Here is an 18,484-nt window from a genome sequence, read left to right as displayed (position 1 = left end):
AGAATGCTGGACTAGATGGGCCTTTGCTTTTACGTTCTTAGAAAATGAGCAGGTGAGCTGGTCTTAAAGCTACAAATAGAATTTATAGTCCTTCCTTGATTACCTCTGTAAATCATTGTTGTTGCTGCTGACTTACTTAGGTCAACCTGCTTCTTAATTTAGAAAGGGCTGAATAGGAATTGTAAAACTTCACTGACTAGTCACATTGGATGCCAAGAACTCCCGCATAACTGACTGTACTGTTGATGCTTACTTGGAGGCCAAGATTCCCCATGCTCTTTATGTGTGTGGTTAGATGGGACTAGCAATGTAAGGACCCCTCCAGGTGTCTTTTGTATTGCACATTTATTGTGGTTTGTTCTTATGGGGCAATCACAGGCAATCCCACTTTCAATACTCTTTGTGCCTGCAAAAGTTTCCAATCAGTGCATATCCTGTAACTTCCTGCTGAAATGCCACAACTTTTCATATCACAAATATTTGGGGGGGTGGGTGTCCTGCTTTTGTTGTTCTATTGCCCTTCAGATAGCAATGATGAGGTAGCTTCAGGGGACGCATCGCAGAACAACTAATGAAACTGAATAAAGACACCTTTACTGCACTAATGAGTCAGTAACAGGTTTCAGGATATACCTGCAGTTATAATACCAGTCTGGAAGGGTCCTAATACTCAGTATTCTTACTCAGAAGTAATTCCTACAGACTTCAGAGAGTTCTACTTCTGTGTAACTATATTTATTTAAAAGTGCACCCAGTCCTATTTGAAAGCCTCTGGGTTCGCAATATGTTTAGAAATACACTGAAAATACCATAAATTTAAAAATAATTGGGCAGGAAACTGATCTGCTTAATCTCAAAGACAAAGGCTTTGTCCCACCCTCTGCAGAGGCTTTTGGGGGAAGGAGGGGAGGGAAACATCCATTGGACAAGCTTGCCTTCTACTCACACAATATTGGATATGATCCTGTGCTTTTGACAAATGTTCCTGTGCTAGTTGCTTATGAGGAATGGTGGATGGAGTTGCATATATTTAGCCTGGATAAGAGGAGACGGAGAGGAGTTATGATAGCCGTCTTCCAATATCTAAAGGGCTGTCACATGGAAGATGGAGCAAGCTTGTTTTCTCCTGCTCTGGAACGTAGGACTCAAACCAATGGCTCCAAGTTGCAGGAAAAGAGATTCCAACCAAACATCAGGAAGAACTATCTGACAGTAAGAACAGTTCAACGGTGGAACAGTTTCTCTCAGGTGGTTGTGGACTCTCCTTCCTTGGAGGTTTTTAAGCAGAAGTTGAATGGATGTCATGGATGCTTCAGCTGAGATTCATGCATTGCAGGGGGTTGGACTAGATGACCCCCGTGGTCCCTCCCAACTCTCCCTATTCTGTGATTCTATGTGGAACAAGTTTTCCTTGTGCTCCCAGTTTCACTCTTATACCTGCCCTGGATTATCAGCTAGTAGAAATGAAGCTATTTGAAGTCCTGGCAGTAGGAAGATGCATTCTGGCAATTTTACTGAACAGAGTGCAGGAGATATTCTTAGGTTTGATGAATTACCCCATGACAAAAAACATAATGAGAACAGAAAATGGCCCACCATGGGTCCCCTCCATTGACAGTGATTGTAACAGAGATGGAGTGAGTGCACTTTGCCTGCAACCATTAGAGTCCAAAGATGGCTGCCTTGTTAGCGGCTTTTCACTCCCTGCAATCTTTCTTACAGCGGATAATGCTTTCCCCATTCAGACCTCCTCTATATCATGACACTGCTGAGTCTGACTCATTGGATGGGCCACAGGAAACCTGTAGAAAGCTCCTCCAACAGTGTGATTAGTAGCAAAACCCACGTCAAGAGGCAACAGAGATGAATTGTGAAGACTTACTAGCACTTGTAAAAAACAAAGCAACCCTTTGCTGCGGTTCTTCAGGCAATCGTTCAATTCATATTTTAATAACTTAAATGTCCTATGAGACAATGGCACAGATAGCATAGCCTGGCAAACTCTGCTTGAGACAAAGTGAGAGCTATATTTAGGGTTTCTATTTAAGCCACTTGCTGTGCTGCTAACCATGCAAGACTTGTAAATAGTTCTAATTTTTTTTTAATAAAAAAGGAAGTTCATGGGCAGTTAAAAAGAAACAAACCACCTTGATTTTGTATGTTTTATATTTTTGATTATAACAAGAAAACTAAAAGAGGCAATTGCCCCCACATCATAGCTGTCAACGTTTCCCTTTTTTAAAGGGAAATTCCCTTATTCCAAATAGGATTCCTTGCAGGAAAAGGAAAGTTGACAGCTGTGTCCCACATTGTATAATCAATTGCAAGAAACTAAAGTAAAACTGTAAGGATGATAATAAGTTCACACATATAAAATAGAGATGGATTCCTGGAGAATACTAGAAATTAATATTCCTTTTACTCAGTTGCAATACCACCTGTCTTCCATCATGGAACCTGAGGCAGCAGGTATGTGGTTCCCAGGTGGTTCCCATCCAGGCACTGACCAGACCTTGACCTGCTTAGCTGCATCATGCGTCCAGGCTGCCAGTATGACAGTAGTATTTGTCAGGTGGTGCAGGATTTGCCTAGATGCCATCTGCATTTGCCAGAAAGGGATACCAAGCAGTAAAGATACCAAGCTTGTGGTGTGGTCAGGTTCTTAGAAATCCTAGCTGCATGAATTAGTTGTCCTAATCCTTTGGTACCTTGTGTTCATGATGGATGGAGGGTTACACTTTCCAGTATGCAGCAATTCCACTCTGGTGGCAGAGAGGAAACCGGAGAACAGGTACTCCTAAAGCGCATTTGTTGATCTTCAGTAGAAATGTTTGATACGCTTTAAAAACTAATTTAAAACGTAATGCCGGTAAAGCATCTTACGTTTCTTTCACAGCAATTTTACAAAATAATAATTAAGAAGGGTTAAACCTCAAGAGGATTCATATTTTTCTAAAATACAACTGTAAATTGTAATATAATATATTGATGTTATAATAGAAACAATATAAGGATATATTATCCTGATGTTCATTATAAAGGAAAATAAATGTACATGTAAGAGCTCTGCCAATGATATAAATATCAATGTAATTTTTACCCATACCGTGGTCTCATGCTTAACTTGCTCCAGGAAAAACCACAAGCTATAACCAAGGTCTGTTTGCAGCTTATGGTTTGTCTGGAAGAAGCAAACCATGAACCCGGGTTCAGAAAATACACTAAGCCACACAGCAGTAGGAACAAAGTAGCTGCAATCTCTTCTTCGGAATCTTGTGCTTACATGCTCTAGCTAAGCCACGGTTTGGTTTAGCATAATGTGAAACTGACTAGTTGTAAGAAATTTGCTCTAGTCTCCCAGCAATATCCCAGAATAGACAGACTGGTGGTGAAAACACTACAGCACTGCAAATAACTTATCTTTTGCCCCACCCCTCCAGGTGCTAAATGAAATATGAAAATAGAGCATATCCCTGGAGTGTTGCTGTTCCAGGTGTGAGACCTGAATCCTGACAGCAAGTCTCTTAATGATGGCCCAGATAAAATCCCTTGTTTTCTTCCTGTTTATTTTTCTTCCTGTATTGTGAGTTCATACTTTGCTGTTTGGGTCTGTTTGCCCTAGAAATAACTTGAGAACATATTGCAAGCTATAGGAAGATAAGCAGACAGTTTTTCAGGTTGTTTTTTTTTTTAAGTGTTGGAAAGGTGTGCTTTTCTTTAAAAAAAACTGCTCTGGGAAAAACACAACAGTTCAGCTATAAGCAAAAAACCCAGAATATTTCTGCTTAGTTTCACTTCAGTTTTCTTCTTGGTTACATATTTAAAGAGTGTGAATGGTGTTCAATTTATGGTGGCTTTCTTAAACTTGGAAATTATTATTATTATCTGTATACCTCCCTATAGCCGCAGGTCTCAGGGTGCTTCACAACATAATAGCATATCACAATGTAATAACACAAAGAGCATACTGCTCTTTGCCTTCATCATCTTGTAATAAGAAGCAAATTGCTTCTGAATATGGAGGCTCCATTCTTGTAGGCAGACCTAACCTGGGCTAATGGCCATCACAACAGACATATCAATAAGACATTCAGACTCAGATGAGAAGGGGACATCTGATATTTTCATGGTAATATAGCATAGATAAAGAATGTTTGAGTACCTGTGTCCCATATGGGGGTGCTTTCTGATCAACTAGAAACATCTAAGGATACTGCCTGTACCCACTTACCGGGGAGTAAGCCCTATTGGACATGATGGAAGTTACTTCTGAGTAGACATGCATACAGTTGCTTGTAAATCAATTAAAAATTGCTTTCAGGCTCATCTTGAGGGCCATGAGGGCTAGCAACCTACTTCTCTTAAAATTAAAACTGAGATTCCCAGAAAACTAAGTTCTGTGAGTTTTGCTCTTTACTGTACTGGTTTAGAACATGTACTGTCCTGGCTGTAAGCAAAAATGTAATAAACGGGAACAATTATAGCAAGCTAAAGCATCTTGCCTCTGTTACAGTGCAACCCTATACAAGCCTACTCAAAAGTAAGCCCCAATGATTTCATTGGGACTGACTCTCAGGTTAGTGTGCATAGATTTGCAGCCTTAGTCAGAAAGAGATGAGCTTGAATTTTTACCAAGAAGACAGAATGGAGTCTTGTTGCTTATTGAGAAAGTTGGACTAGATGCCCCTTGAGACTGCCTACGATTCTGGGTGAACTCTGAACTCAAGTCCTGAAGACAAGTTCTATTAAGGCATTGTTTCTGTTCCTTACATTTTTATCACCGAGAACAAAATTTCTATTGGGCTAAAAATACACTGAGTACAAAACTTCTAGCTAGTTCATGGAAATCCTTTCCCCTTTATTGTTTCATGAATCATTTATTTTTGGACTATTTCTGTAAAGTGTCCCTCACTTGTCAGAGGAGAAATGGAGCAATTTGCTGTTTATGTAAACTGCAGAGCTGTTGCAAGGTTGCACGAGTCACTGAAAAGAGGTGTTCTCTCTCTTCCTGCCTCTATGATATGGCTGAGGCCCAGAGGGCACCAACCTTTTCTGCAGTGGCTCCCTGCTCGTGGAATGCTCTCGCCAGAGAGACTCACCTGGCTCCTTCGTTACATATCTTTAGGTGCCAGGCAAAAACATTCCTCTTCTTCCAGGGCTTTGGATTATTAAACAATCCATGGCCTTTTAAACTGCAGGCAGGGGCGGGGGGAAGGTGTTGTCTTTGTCTGTTACGATGGTATGTATACTTGTGTTTTTATATTGTAAACTGCCCTGTGATCCTCGGATGAAGGGTGGTATAATAATAATAACAATAATAATAATGATGGTGGTGGTGGTGGTGTGGTGGTGGCAGACAGGTGGAGGGGAATAAAGTGCTTTTGAAAGGCTTTGGAGAAATCAACTTACAGAGGCTTCTTCCATATCATTTCCCTTGCAACCAGGTTCCTTTCCCACGTCCAAAAATTAATCTCATTGCCAGCAAAAAGTGTTTACAGTCATACCTTGGTTCTCAAATGCCTTGTGACTCAAACATTTTGGCTCCCGAAAGCTGCAAACCCCGAAGTGAGTGTTGCAGTTTGCGAACGTTTTTTGGAAGTTGAACGTCCGAAGTTGCTTCTGATTGAGTGCAGGGAGCTCCTGCAGCCAATCAGAAGCCACGGCTTGGTTTTTGAATGTTTTCGGAAGTCGAACGGACTTCTGGAACGGATTCTGTTTGAGAACCAAGGTACGACTGTACTTCACAAAGTATGAATCAAGGTTCCTTTTGCCTTGAGTATATCTCTTGTGAAACAACAACAAGCATCACCTTGGAGAAGACTTGGTGCTTCTCTGCACCTTTTCCAACAGGGAGTGGGCAGTGTAGTATAATAGAGCAAGTGATAGACTAAGGCAGGTAGGGAACACTGGCCCTGGGGGCTGAATGTGGCCCTCAAAGTTCCTCCATTAAGCCATTGACAATCACCCGAGGCTACACCCCATACTGGTCCTGTTTCACACCCTCCTTGAGTATTTTTTGCCTGGCTGGAATGTGTTTTTGATCTCTGATGTATGCCTCCTGCTTGCCTAGATGGAGGAAAGAGAGGAATGTTTGAGTGAATTGAAAGTGATGTTCAGTGATTGGATAGTTACAGAAAGTTCTTACTGTTGCATTGTAGTGGAGCTCTATATAAGCAGGCTGGCTGAACCCTTCAGTTCTGTTCTGGCCTGGGAATAAACAAGAGCTGTCTGAAGAATCACTGTGTCGTCTGATATGTTCACCCACAACTTAACAGACACAGGAGCCATGGACTCAAAAGGTTGAAAACCTCTGCTCTAAACACTTTTGCCTCTGGCCCCACCCACCATTGCAATGTGGCCATTAAAAGGTTACCTAGAAGAGAAGGAGGCCCTCAAACGTTCCTTGAATTTGGTAAGGAGAGTTGCCCGGTCTCAGTTAGAAATGGCAAAATAATATACTGTATAATAGTTTCCAACAAGTTGGTTAGAGGTTGTTGAGAGCCTGTGGTACTTTCTGACAAGAGATAGTGAGAAGGTGCTAGCGATTTCCTGCGAAGTGGTAATTTGTGACAGTTCTTTACTGGCAAAAATGTAATTATACCCTATGCTGTTGTGGAGAGAAAACGCAATAATGATGGGAATTGTTTCTTTTCAAATAATTTGACTGATTCTCTGTACAACTAAAGAGATAAATAACGTAATTACTTGTAAATTACATGCATTAGAAAAGTTAACCTAGCTTGTGGCTCATTAAAAAAAAACATTAAAGACATATTTCAGAGAAGTTTAGTGCAATCATCATCACTGTTATCTAGTTTTATAGCACTCACTTGGCAGTAGTGTGTCCTTGTGAACCTGGTTTGGTCCGAAGTTCATGCAAAGATGTCACAATCTGCAAGCTTTAGTTCTTAGCATCACATCAAAGAGATGGATCTCAAACAGATCACTTTCAGCAGGGAAATAGGCATTAATTAAAGCTAAGCTTAGTGGTAACGCTTTTGCTGCCTTGCAAGGAATTATGATGTGACTACTCAGATGGAATGGATTTCATATGTGGAAATGAAAATCCATCCTTTTTTCTGTTCTGGACACTTAATATCTCCATATTTTAAGAATATATTTTGAGGTGGTCCAGTAAGTTAGGAGCACCATAGAGAGAATGGGAGCAGCAGAGATGGAAGTGCTGAGATATCTGTGAAGGACAGAGAACAGCTGTGAAGTGTGTATGTGGGGGTAGAATGGAGAATATGAGGACAGAAAGACTTTGGTATGGAGCAGGCATCCCCAACCAAGCCTGGTATGGAGGAATATAAAGTAGAGGAAGGTATCTGAAAGATGGGGGTACAGGGAAATCTGTCTGGTAAATAAACAGACAAATTGGAATAGCAGTAGAGGTGGTGCTGATGGGTCAGTGCTACTGAAAGAGAAGAGGGAATGAGAAATAGGGCTGCAGTGCAAAATAATCTGTATGGAAATAAAGGGTAATTTAGGATTGCTGATATGTGTTCATGCAAATAGAGAAGGCAATGAAGTGGAGCGGAGGGAGAGAAAAGTGTGAGAGTTAACCAGGAGAATTCAGAGGGGTATGTAGTCATGCAGAAAGGGAAGGGCGGGTGGAGTTGGGTGGAGCTGAGGATTCACTCCCTCAACACCCTCATTGCTGCTACTTACCTTGGTGGCGCAGGGTAGCGGCCAGGTCAGAGCCATGTGCATTCCTTCCAATGCATCCTCACAGCCGCAAGCTTACAACCAGTGTGGTGTAGTGGTTAAGAGCGGTGGACTCATAATCTGGTGAACCGGGTTCGCTTCCCCACTTCTCCACATGCAGCTGCTGGGTGACCTTGGGCTAGTCACACTTCTTTGAAGTCTCTCAGCCCCACTCACCTCACAGAGTGTTTGTTGTGGGGGAGGAAGGGAAAGGAGAATGTTAGCCCCTTTGAGACTCCTTCTGGTAGTGATAAAATGGGATATCAAATCCAAACTCTTCTTTTTCGTCTACCAACCTGCCCTGCCCTATCCAGGTAAGCTATAGTAATGTGGGTGTCAGGGGGGCAGCTCTGTTGCTCTACCCTACTACACCAGCCATTACTAGAGCTAGAGCTGTAGCTTGAGCTATAGAGCTATAGATATAGAGCTATAGATATATTTGCTTGTCTATTCAGAAGTAAATCCCATTGAGTTTAGTGGGTCACACTCAGTTAAGTACTTAACTGAAATATAGCTGTATGCTGTGCTGTAATATTGAAGTTCTTCTGTGTGGCTGTGATTCATCAAAGCAGTAGCGTTTCTTTATGCATGTAGCCAAGACCATCCCAAAGCTTTGTGGCAGGGATAGCAGTGGTTTGAAAACCTATATAAAATAAACAAAACAAATGCAAAATATTCCAATTCCCATTCAGCTTAGGCTCCCAAAAAACACCTCTCACCCAAAAAATTTACACCACTACTAAAAATGCTTCGGTTTGGCTCTGGCAAATCTCTAAAAAAAAAAATCTGTTTGGCAAACACTGAGCACCCCCTCCCCCAATAACAATACTAGTTGAATGCAATGCCTGGGTGCAATTTTAAATAAGTGCACTTCGTTGATTTTAAAGGTTACTTAGGGACCTTAGTGGGAAGCCTTTCTTAACTATACAGCAGTTAATAAACTTCATGGATAAAAATCAGGTTCCGTGCCTTAAATTCTGTCTAAAAACAAATCAGTGCTGATGATGGAGTACTAGTGCAATATGTTTCCAGCAACTATTCCCCTATTCAGTGGGTAGTTAATACATTTTGGTACCACACATAGAGTATTTAACTGGAGTAATCCATTTTGAAAAAAAGGGTCCAGTGGAACCTGGATCTGTTATCTTGAAACTGCTGCCAAGAATTGTCTGTGAAAGCCATGTTTTCTTTTAAGCATGCCCACCATATATGGGGAAAGGTCCCTCTTTCCTTCAATGGATATCCCATCTCTTAACATTGATATAGGTGAAGATGGTCCACATTTGTTTTTTAGTCTCTATTTGCTGTGGTGGTTGTAGGTTTGTTTTAATAGTGCACATGCAATGTTCCCAAGCATTTTAAGGTCTACAACATAAGAAGGGAGCTGCCACCATGTGCATCCCAGCTGGGTGCTTATTCCAATTCAGTGCACACATTTTTAAAGTCCTGCTACTTGCTTGTATCATCCGGTTTCTTTTGCTTCCCCTTGCTTGCTCTAAACCTATCCTGCTTGTGGTCTATAGCTTGCAATTAGCACCACTTAATAGCTGTTAAATAGGGTAATTGGCTGTTATCCTCACAGAGGTGTTCCTTTAGCAGCTGATATTTCTCAATGAGCCCCAGCTAACAGTCGTTCAGCTCTAAGAGGAAACCCAAAGTGAAATTCAATTATTTCCTTGCTCTGAAAATCATGGTTCCTTCCTGTCCTGTAAGGATTTTTCATGGGCTGGGGGATAAAATTTCACATTATCTGTTTTAGTAAGCAATGTAGAACAAATCACAGCAGATCACAGATTTCCACAGGGATATTTTGTAGACATTTTCACTTTCCAGAAAGAGATGATGAAGACTTAAAATGTCGTTCACTAATTGGCTTGTCCTCCTGCAGTGCTACCATATGTGAATAGAAAGAGTTGAAATGCCAACTAAAAAAATAGCTGAGGAAATTGATGGTCCATAGATGGTCTGAGGGAGGTTATTACTCATTTTCTGCTGATTCTTAAGATGGCATTCACATGCCTTCTTCGAGATTGGCTCAAGAAGTGGGTCTGAGCCTTATTGGGAAAGCTGGGTTTCATTCTCTTGGGATCTCATGATGGTAATGATGGTAAAGAAGCTGGATTTATTTGCCACCATCACTGCTTTATGTTAGATATGGTTGTATGTTCTTACCTGGGTTCAGTCATACATAGTACCAGATATGTGCCACTTGTGCTCCACAATTTTAAAAGCCTGCAAACATCCAGTTCTGCCTCACTGCACCCCACCCGTTTTGGTGCTGATTTTGTGATGTTTTCAGGTCACTTCCAGGTTCAGCATGTGATGCCCATGTTTGCAGTCATGCACATATTGAACCCACATAAATGGGTCCCCCCCCCCTGTATATAGGTTTGTTTCCATCTGGCTTTTTTTGGTCTGATGTTTTCAAGTCACTTCTGGGTTTGGCGCCTAGTGTGATCGCGCATCAATCAGACACATGTCAGTTGGTTTTTGCCTGTATAATGTTTGAATTAGCTCTTAGAGGCAGGCTTCAGAGGTCTCTGAGAGAAAGAGGAGTCTGAAGATTAGCTTTTAAAAATGCTCTTTAATGCCCTCACCTGATGTGTGGAATATACTACTGGAAGGCCACTTGTGACAGACTGTAGGATTTGCTACACACAACACTTCCATGTGAGGCTAAGTCAGGTCATACATTGTTTATCCAAACATTAATGGTTGGCCAGCAGCCCAGGTTCCCTCATGCTAAGTGCTTGTGTCTCAGACATAAACTAATGCTGTGCACACTGCAAAGTATGGAAATCTATCTTGACATAACTGGGTAAGGGATCAGGCCCTGTCAGGCCTGAGCTCTAGGCAGTGGTCTGATCTGACCCATGAGCCAAGAATTGCACCAGGAGATCAGAGTCAAGAGACAAAGCCAGCAGCTGAGACCAGTGTGTAAACTGGGACCAAAAGACAAACCAGGAAGGATTAAGGATCCAATCAATAACTTTCCTGTTTGTCTACTCCACTGCTGTTTTGTTTACCATGTTCTCCCATCTCTCCTGTCTAGTGAAACTAACAAGGTAGCATTGCCAATTTTCACCAATGTCTGGTCCCTAGTATCTGGTGGAAACTGATAAAGTCAGGGGAAGTCATTGACCTTTTCTTCAGCATTTCCCCTACTCTGCTTCTTTGAAAGGGCCTGAATAGTTGCACCAGCACAAGTAAAGATAGTAATACTTGAATTTAACACAACAGTGAAACTAATGAGGCATCAATAGAACGGACAAGGTTTTTTTTCTAATTTCACAGAGTTAAGAGAGGGTTGACAGTGAGGGAAATAGCAGATGAGAGCAGCTTGGAAAAGGAGAGGAAACTGGGTAACACGCAACACATGTTAATTGTGGCCATACACACTGCAGCAGCACAAATAGATGCCTTCATCTGCTCCAGCTGCAACAAAACATGTCTCTCCTGCGTTGGGCAACTGCCCAACAATTTGTTTTCATCCCCAAAGGTACACTCCTCCATTGTCTTCCGAGACAGACAGATGCCATCAACATACACACAGAGAATGAATGAATGTGTGCATACAGAGAAAATTTTAAATGTGAAAAAATGCTTACAACACAGGCAGGTTGGAGTGCATTTGCAAATTCACTTTTACTATCCATTACTACAATTGGCCAATAGTTGATTTCTGTCTTTCATGGACAACATGGGAAGAGGATATGGAACGCATTCTGCTTCAAATCTGTTCCTCAGGCTCTGATACAGACTTCCCACACTATATTCTGTCTGTGGGCTAAATACTTTTTCTTAGTACTGAATTTTAAGTCCCTCTGATAGTCTTTTTTTGCTAAAGGCTGTGGTATAAATGCCTCAAGTAAATAAATGCAAAGTTGGCATACCATGTACATTATGCTAGAATTTTGCAACTATATTATAGATACCAGTTCTGCTTTGGAATTTTGTTAAGGTCTCAAAAAGTATTACTTTTTACTGAGAAAAGGAGTAATATTTAATTTCTGCCTTCTCCAGATATCCACCTCATTCTTTTACAGGAAACTGTAAATGTTGAAAACTTCCTAATTATTCATTCTCAAGCACATGCACATACCAATGACTTGTCAGTCTCCCACACAAAGCACAGCAGATAATCTTGGATTTTCCCCCCAGGTACTTTTCAAATGGCTAAATAACTTCTTAGTACAAGTAGAGGAAGGCGTAGGCCGGTTCCAGGAATTCTCTTGCTCAGGATCCCAAGAATCATTGTCTTTCATCACCCAAGTAGGCCTTGGCGGATGGTGTAGCAGAGTGAGATTTGTAGGTGTGGCTCATTTTCTGGCAAGGTGGTTTCAACAACAACAACAACTTAGAGTTATTATATCCAACAACTGTACAATCTTTTCTGTTTTCTTTTCCCCATTCCCAGCTAGTATTGCCAGAATATTCGATCCATAGCCTTTTCTGTATAATGTTTCTGTGTGCTCAAGAATGGCTGACCCTTGGCTTGAATATTCCTCTGCTTTTCTATCACTTCTGGAGGTAAGTCATATTCCTGCTTGGAAGTTCATTGTTTCCCTTGCTGCATCTGTCACTTCCAGAGAAGCTTAGATAGGCTAGTTTTAGCCTTTTGGTTTTAGTAATCCAGGAGGCTTTGAAGGCAGACTAGATTCTCCTGATATTTCCCCCTTTTCTCTCCTTTAGAACAATAATCACACAAACAGTCTTGTAAAAGGTAAAAATTTGCCCACTCGGAGTACTTGTTGAAGAGTAACAGATACAGCAGCTTTGTTCAGGCAGGCTTAAAATGGTATTTCAATTACAAAGACATACTTAAGTCTAGCTTAAAATGGAGTCTGAGCTTGGAGCTCATACTTAGGTTGCCTACCCCTGATGTAGAACATCTGTTAAGGCCCAGGGGCTGGATACGGCCCAATAGCCTTCTCAATCCGGCCCGCAGATGGTCTTGGAATCAGTGTGTTTTTACATGAGTAGAATGTGTGCTTTTATTAAAAATGCATCTCTGGGTTATTTGTGGGGCTTAGGAATTCGTTCATTCCCCCTACCCCCCCAAAAAATATAGTCTGGCCCACCAAATGGTCTGAGGGACGGTGGACCGGCCCACAGCTGAAAAAGGTTGCTGACTCCTGTTCTACATTGTTGGCAGAGCAGAAAGAGGAAGAGAGCATGGCCTGGCAGGCAGGATAGCTACGCCCTCCCTGTGTCAGGGCACAGGGGGCGTGTCTCTCACAGAGTCCTGTCTAGCAAACTTACAGGGAAACTCTATCAGCTTCAGCTCCTATCATGTGCCTATCTAGCAAAACATGAATTGTTGGCTTGACTGCCTTTTAAATATCCCACAGCCCCTAGCTTCTCATGACAAATGGCTTGTGTATAGGCTTTTCCTTCACCAGGTGTTTCCTTTTCTTTTTCAGGTATTTCCACTGTCCAGCAGACAGTACGGAACTAGCATATGACCCACCTGCAGTAATGAATGCAGACACCTTGATCTACTGCCAAAGAGAGGCCTGGTGTAAACTAGCTTTCTATCTCCTCTCGTTCTTCTACTATCTTTACTGGTAAGCTTGGTCTCACTCCCCTCAAGGAGACTGGTAAAGACCTTAGAGGAAAGGTGGGCAAATCTTGGTGCTCCAGAGGTTGTTTGAGTACAGCTCTCATTGTCCATCTTGGAGGCCCACATCCCTGTCTTAGAGGGTGGATTGGAGGGCCACTGATTTCCCCACACCTGCTTTAGTGGGTAGAGTGATTGTGGGTGGACAGAGGCTAGGGAAGATTTATAGTTATTGCAACTAAGAACAACACTTAACAAAGAACAGGCAGGGTAATACTGTTTGCTGAGGCTTTTGGGTTCTTTGGTCAAACCTCTGATACTCTATTAAGGTGTAGCGCAACAATAAATGAGTAACTATTTTGTGTTGCCGTCTATACATTTTAACATTTTCTTCCTTCCCTGGTACACATCTTGTACCAATTTCTGCTCCTATTTTTGAGTCATCACAGAGTGACACGCACAGAGTACTGTAAAACCACTGGGCACACCCAAGTGACCATAATTGAAGGAAGCTAACAATTTTCAGGGTGTGTTTGTAAGTGAGGGATTTCCAGTACTTCGATATATATATATATATATGGAAACTGATGGTGTGCTTCAGAATGAGAGATTCCCCACCCCCACCCCGGCCGCAGATAGAAGAGCTAATGAAAGACCATTAGAACATTAGAACAACTTCCTAGCCAATTATTCATGAAGGTATTCCTTCATTTTCTTGGGCACATTTAGGATCTAGCCAATGCAGCTTTGAAGTGCCATAAAGGAGGTGGGGCAGTGTTTCTGAGGCTGCATACACACTCCCATTTAATCTGCATCCACCACTGGTTAGGGAAATGTTGTACACATGACCTTAACCACAATCTATATCTATCCTGTATCTGCCCTGCTTGCTTCTTATGAAATACTGCATTTTGATGCATTTTCCCTCACCCAACTAGCTCTGATCCAAATTAAGAAAAAGAATAACCTAGTTACGGTTTAAGATGGCAACGTGTACACAGCCTAAGAAGCTGCTTTTGCCCCTTAATCCATTGCACTGTCGCAGCCCTACCTTAGTTGTGTGCCACCAGACTTAACACACTTCTTTTGTGAGCTGTTAATACATCAGGATGTGTGCTCATGCTTCATTACCTGGAGAAAGCTACCATGTATAAAAGCAGCAAAACACTTTTTTGGCAACAATACCTTTTATAGATTATATAATCTGCCATTAACCTCCGCAGACTGTTTATGAGTAAAATCAATTTGGAAAGAGTACAGTGAATAAAGTAAACTGCTGACTGTTCTGAAATGGGGACATAGGAGGGTGTTTGGCAATGCAAGGAGGACCGAATTCAAGGAACAGGAAGTGGAATGGTAGAACACTGCCCAGATTGCTAATAGATTGAGAGAAGAACCATGCTACCTGTCGGAGAGGCTGAACCAGAGGTGATGGCAACAGATCCATGTGTTCTAAACATGTATCTGCTCCAAACATACAGAAAATAGAGAGCACAATCAGTTTTTAAACAGCAGGAGGAGTGAATGGTTGCAGAGCACAGGTTCCTTCCCTCCCCTGCCACACAATAAGTTATTTTCCACCTCAACCAGGCTGGTGTCCCTTTTGATGCTAAGACCAGACCCATCTCCTACTGAAACGTTCCTCTATGGACCTGTCTGAAGGTACGTGATTTAGCAATCTTGTGAAGCAACTTGGGTCTGGGTTTGGTCAGTTGGGACGCCACCTCAGAACACCATGTATGTTGTCCTGAGCTCCAACTGTGATGTTTTAATATAAAATAGGGTTTTATAAAGTATAAAAACAAAAAACTGCACACAGAGGTCTGCTCATGTCTAATTTGGCTGCAGCTGGAGCATATCAGTGTGTTTCCTTAGAAGTGTTCTACAAAGCAATAGTCTTTAATTAGGTGTGAGTTTGTGTGTATTTAAAAGGACTCCACTGTTTAGCTATGACCAGAATTACATTATTTATGGCTCTTTTCCAAAGAAAAACCCCCCTCTCATTAATCTTCATTTTTCTTGCATCGCAAGGAAAAGGGCGGGGGAGGGGGAAAGCAGCAACATTTAAATAGAAATCCTACCCGTACTTCAGGGAATTGCCGGCAGAAATTTCAAAGATCAAACACACCATTGCAAAAGGTTTCTTCTTAGTATCAGACAAAGCAGAATTTCAGGCATGTCTTGGAAATCACTGGGGAAACGGTAAAAATAATAATATCCTGCATGTTTTCCCATTCTCCTTATAAATCCATCATAATTTGGATATAATATGGAGTTGCCAAAAAGGAGCAGGTTTCACATACAGAGCAAGGAAGGAAATGGGACTTCGGAGTCAGCATAAGGGGAAAGGGTTAGGAAGCTAAACTAGGTGCTGCAATATTCAAAGGGATCTTTTCATACTGTACCTTTTCTCTTTATATACAGCATGATCTACTCTTTAGTGACTTCCTAATTCAAAGAAGGCGTTAAAGACTGGAAACTACAAAGGGTAGAGATTAAAGACAAGCTGGTCTGTAGTCACGCTTGCTATATGAAGCACCACAAAGAAATGGAAGCTTTGAACCCAACCACCATACTGGATGTAAAAAGGGGGGAAATCATTAGAAGAAGTTTAAAAAATTGAAAGTAATAGATGGCTGAACAAACTGCTTCTCCTGCTTACCATTCTGTGTTTTATATCCTTTGGGATTTCCAATTCCCCAGCATGAACAAAACAAATATGACTATTGAATATGGCTTCATCTGCATGTGACGGGAGCAAAAGATTCTGTCATATTACTTTATCATAGAACTGCAACTCCCAAAAGGAGGAAGATTTGTTCCTTACCCCTTTTTCCACAGAGGGGCTTGTAAAGCAAGATGGCTGCCTACAAAAACTGACCAAGAAGATTGCTGTGAAGTTTTGATGTGTGATTCTCTGCTCCCAGAGTATAATCAGTTCCTGGACCCAAGCTGGGAAATACCTGGCTAAATTGCTCTTTGCAATTCACATGACTGAGGAAGAAAAGATGCATCTTGTCAATTAGAACACATTGGCAGAAACATGTTCAAATTATGCACCCAGCCATTCTCACTTAAAGGCTTTTCTTGTGGTTGATCCTCCAGTGATTTATAGTAGCATGTCCAAGCAATGCTGAACCAATTCAGACACGGTAAAGTCAATAGTACTAGTCCGTTTTTTATGATGACACAATTATGTCAAGCATCCTATATAGTATAATATTTCCTCTACTGGAGGAAAAATACTAATAACACACGAAGGAATGGTGTGGCAGAATGTTCTGCAATACAGACTGCAAAAGGACCACATTACTTTAGTCTGCAGTCTTGTCATGTGGTTTTAGGTGTATGGTGCAGCAGAACCTGAAGTTAATGGGACTATTCACCCCCCACAAGCATATTGAATAGATGTTGTAGAGCATAGTAATAAATGGTGATTATTATTAATTTTTGTATACAAGATTTCTAATTTCATCTGAGATATCGTGCTAATTAGGTTGGCCAACATGGGCCGTATGTGTCTGCTGTATGTCTGCTACATACACACATTTCTTATATATATATTATTTATTTAACAAAATTTGTAGACTGCTTAATCGCTAAAAGCTCTATGCACACATATTTTTTATGTGTCTCCAAGAGTGTAGACTTCATGCTGTTGTCTTTAGAGTTGTAATCCCTAACACTTTACTAGGGAGTAAATCCCACTGAACTCAGTGGAACTTACTTCTAATATGCTTAAGGGTGCTCTGTATGGAACAGATTTTCAATTTGTACTTTTAGTTTTTTGAACTACAATTCTTCGGCATAAAATATAATCTGTTACCCAAGATGTGCACCCTTACATAAAAAAAATATACAATTAAGGTGGGTCAGAAAAAAGGGGCACCTTCTTCAGTCTTCTGCCTTGCACTGTTGCTGTGGCCAGTATGCCAAGCTAAAAATCTCAACAGGATGCTGCTGCCTGCCCTGAAAGGAAGGAGAGACTGCAGTAAATAACCTGGTGGTGGAAGTCTCTCTTTCTCCATGATTTCAGTGAAGAGGAGATAGACTAACAGCACAGTCCTATACATGTTTATTCAGAAGTATGCCCCAATGAGTTCAGTTGGTATTACTCGGGTAAGTGGGTATATGGTCGCAGCCTAAGGGTTTCAGATGAGTGTTTATTGTGGGATCAATACTTCTCATGCATGCAGGTTTTATGCAGTATCCATATAACTGTGTTAGTATCAAAAATCCCCCCTGTCCTGTTTAATGTAGATTTCTGGGAGAAATTTGATTAAATGACTCATTTGTAGTATCTTAAAGGTCTGTTTGCAATATTAAGCCTCTACCTGGAACCACCATAAATCTGCAATACTGTGCACGCTTACTCGGGAGCAAATGTCACATCCCCAAAATAAACATGCATAGGATTATGCTGTACAGCTAAATGTGAATGGTGAGCCAACTCCCATTGGATCAGGTAGAAATTGGAAAGCCGTCCCCTTGACCTCAATGAGGTGGTAGCAATAGAAACTTCGCTCATTCAGAATATTTTGCTTTGGTTAAAGATAAAAAGCAATTGTTTGAATCCCAGTACATATTATTGGCTTGAATAATATGGGGTTCCACTTAGGTTCCTCCACATGGCAAGTCTGCTGTATGCAACCATCACCTAGTTGACTAAAATTTCATCTTTCTGTTGTAAATCATTGCAAAGTTGAGTATGGCAACAATTGCCTTGGTAAGGTAGCTTCTCCAGTAAGTTTATTAAACAAGGCAATAATCAGAATCTTCTTTTTGGGGTGGCTTGAAGTAAAATAATAACAATATTTTCTTAAAATACATTTTGTTGTTGTGAATGATACACATATTCTGAATGGGTAGCTCTTTCTGTGAATGGCTGGATCAATAGCTGAATAGTGCCTCACAAAATGCCACACACACTTACCTTCAAATAAACCCCACAGAATTAAACAGGACTTACTTCTGAGTAGATATGCATAAAATTGCGCTGTTGGGCTGCAGTCTTGTACCCATGTCCCTGGAAATAAACCCTGCTGAACTCAGTGGGCCTTACTTCTGAGCAGATACATATAGGATTGAACTGTTAGTGTATCCATCTCGTTTGGAGGGAAGGTGGGGAACAGGTTATGCCTGGCTGAAAATAAGGGTGGGACCCAGATGTGATTTCTAGCCTTCCTATTTTTATGTTAATAAAAAAATAAATGATTG

The 18,484-nt window shown here is 41.2% G+C and overlaps 1 protein-coding gene across 2 annotated transcripts in view; it reads left to right on the top strand.

Moving 5' to 3' along the window:
• CNIH3 (cornichon family AMPA receptor auxiliary protein 3) overlaps positions 1-16,714 on the top strand; it is a 57,049-nt gene extending 40,335 nt beyond the window's left edge. The window contains exons 4-7 of one of the 2 annotated variants that reach the window (XM_053383060.1): positions 12,125-12,237; positions 13,131-13,274; positions 14,858-14,929; positions 15,692-16,714. In XM_053383060.1, coding sequence (XP_053239035.1) covers positions 12,125-12,237; positions 13,131-13,274; positions 14,858-14,927 — 327 coding nt within the window. In that variant the 3' untranslated portion in view covers positions 14,928-14,929; positions 15,692-16,714. The remainder of the gene's footprint in view (positions 1-12,124; positions 12,238-13,130; positions 13,275-14,857; positions 14,930-15,691) is intronic. The other variant, XM_053383061.1, reaches the window with a different exon arrangement.
• The last annotated feature ends 1,770 nt before the right edge of the window (positions 16,715-18,484 follow it).

The sequence above is a fragment of the Podarcis raffonei genome, chromosome 3 (genome assembly GCF_027172205.1).
Source record: "Podarcis raffonei isolate rPodRaf1 chromosome 3, rPodRaf1.pri, whole genome shotgun sequence".
Taxonomy (NCBI): domain Eukaryota; kingdom Metazoa; phylum Chordata; class Lepidosauria; order Squamata; family Lacertidae; genus Podarcis; species Podarcis raffonei.
Note: the sequence above shows the minus strand (reverse complement) of the source record. Positions and strands in the feature narration are given on the sequence as shown.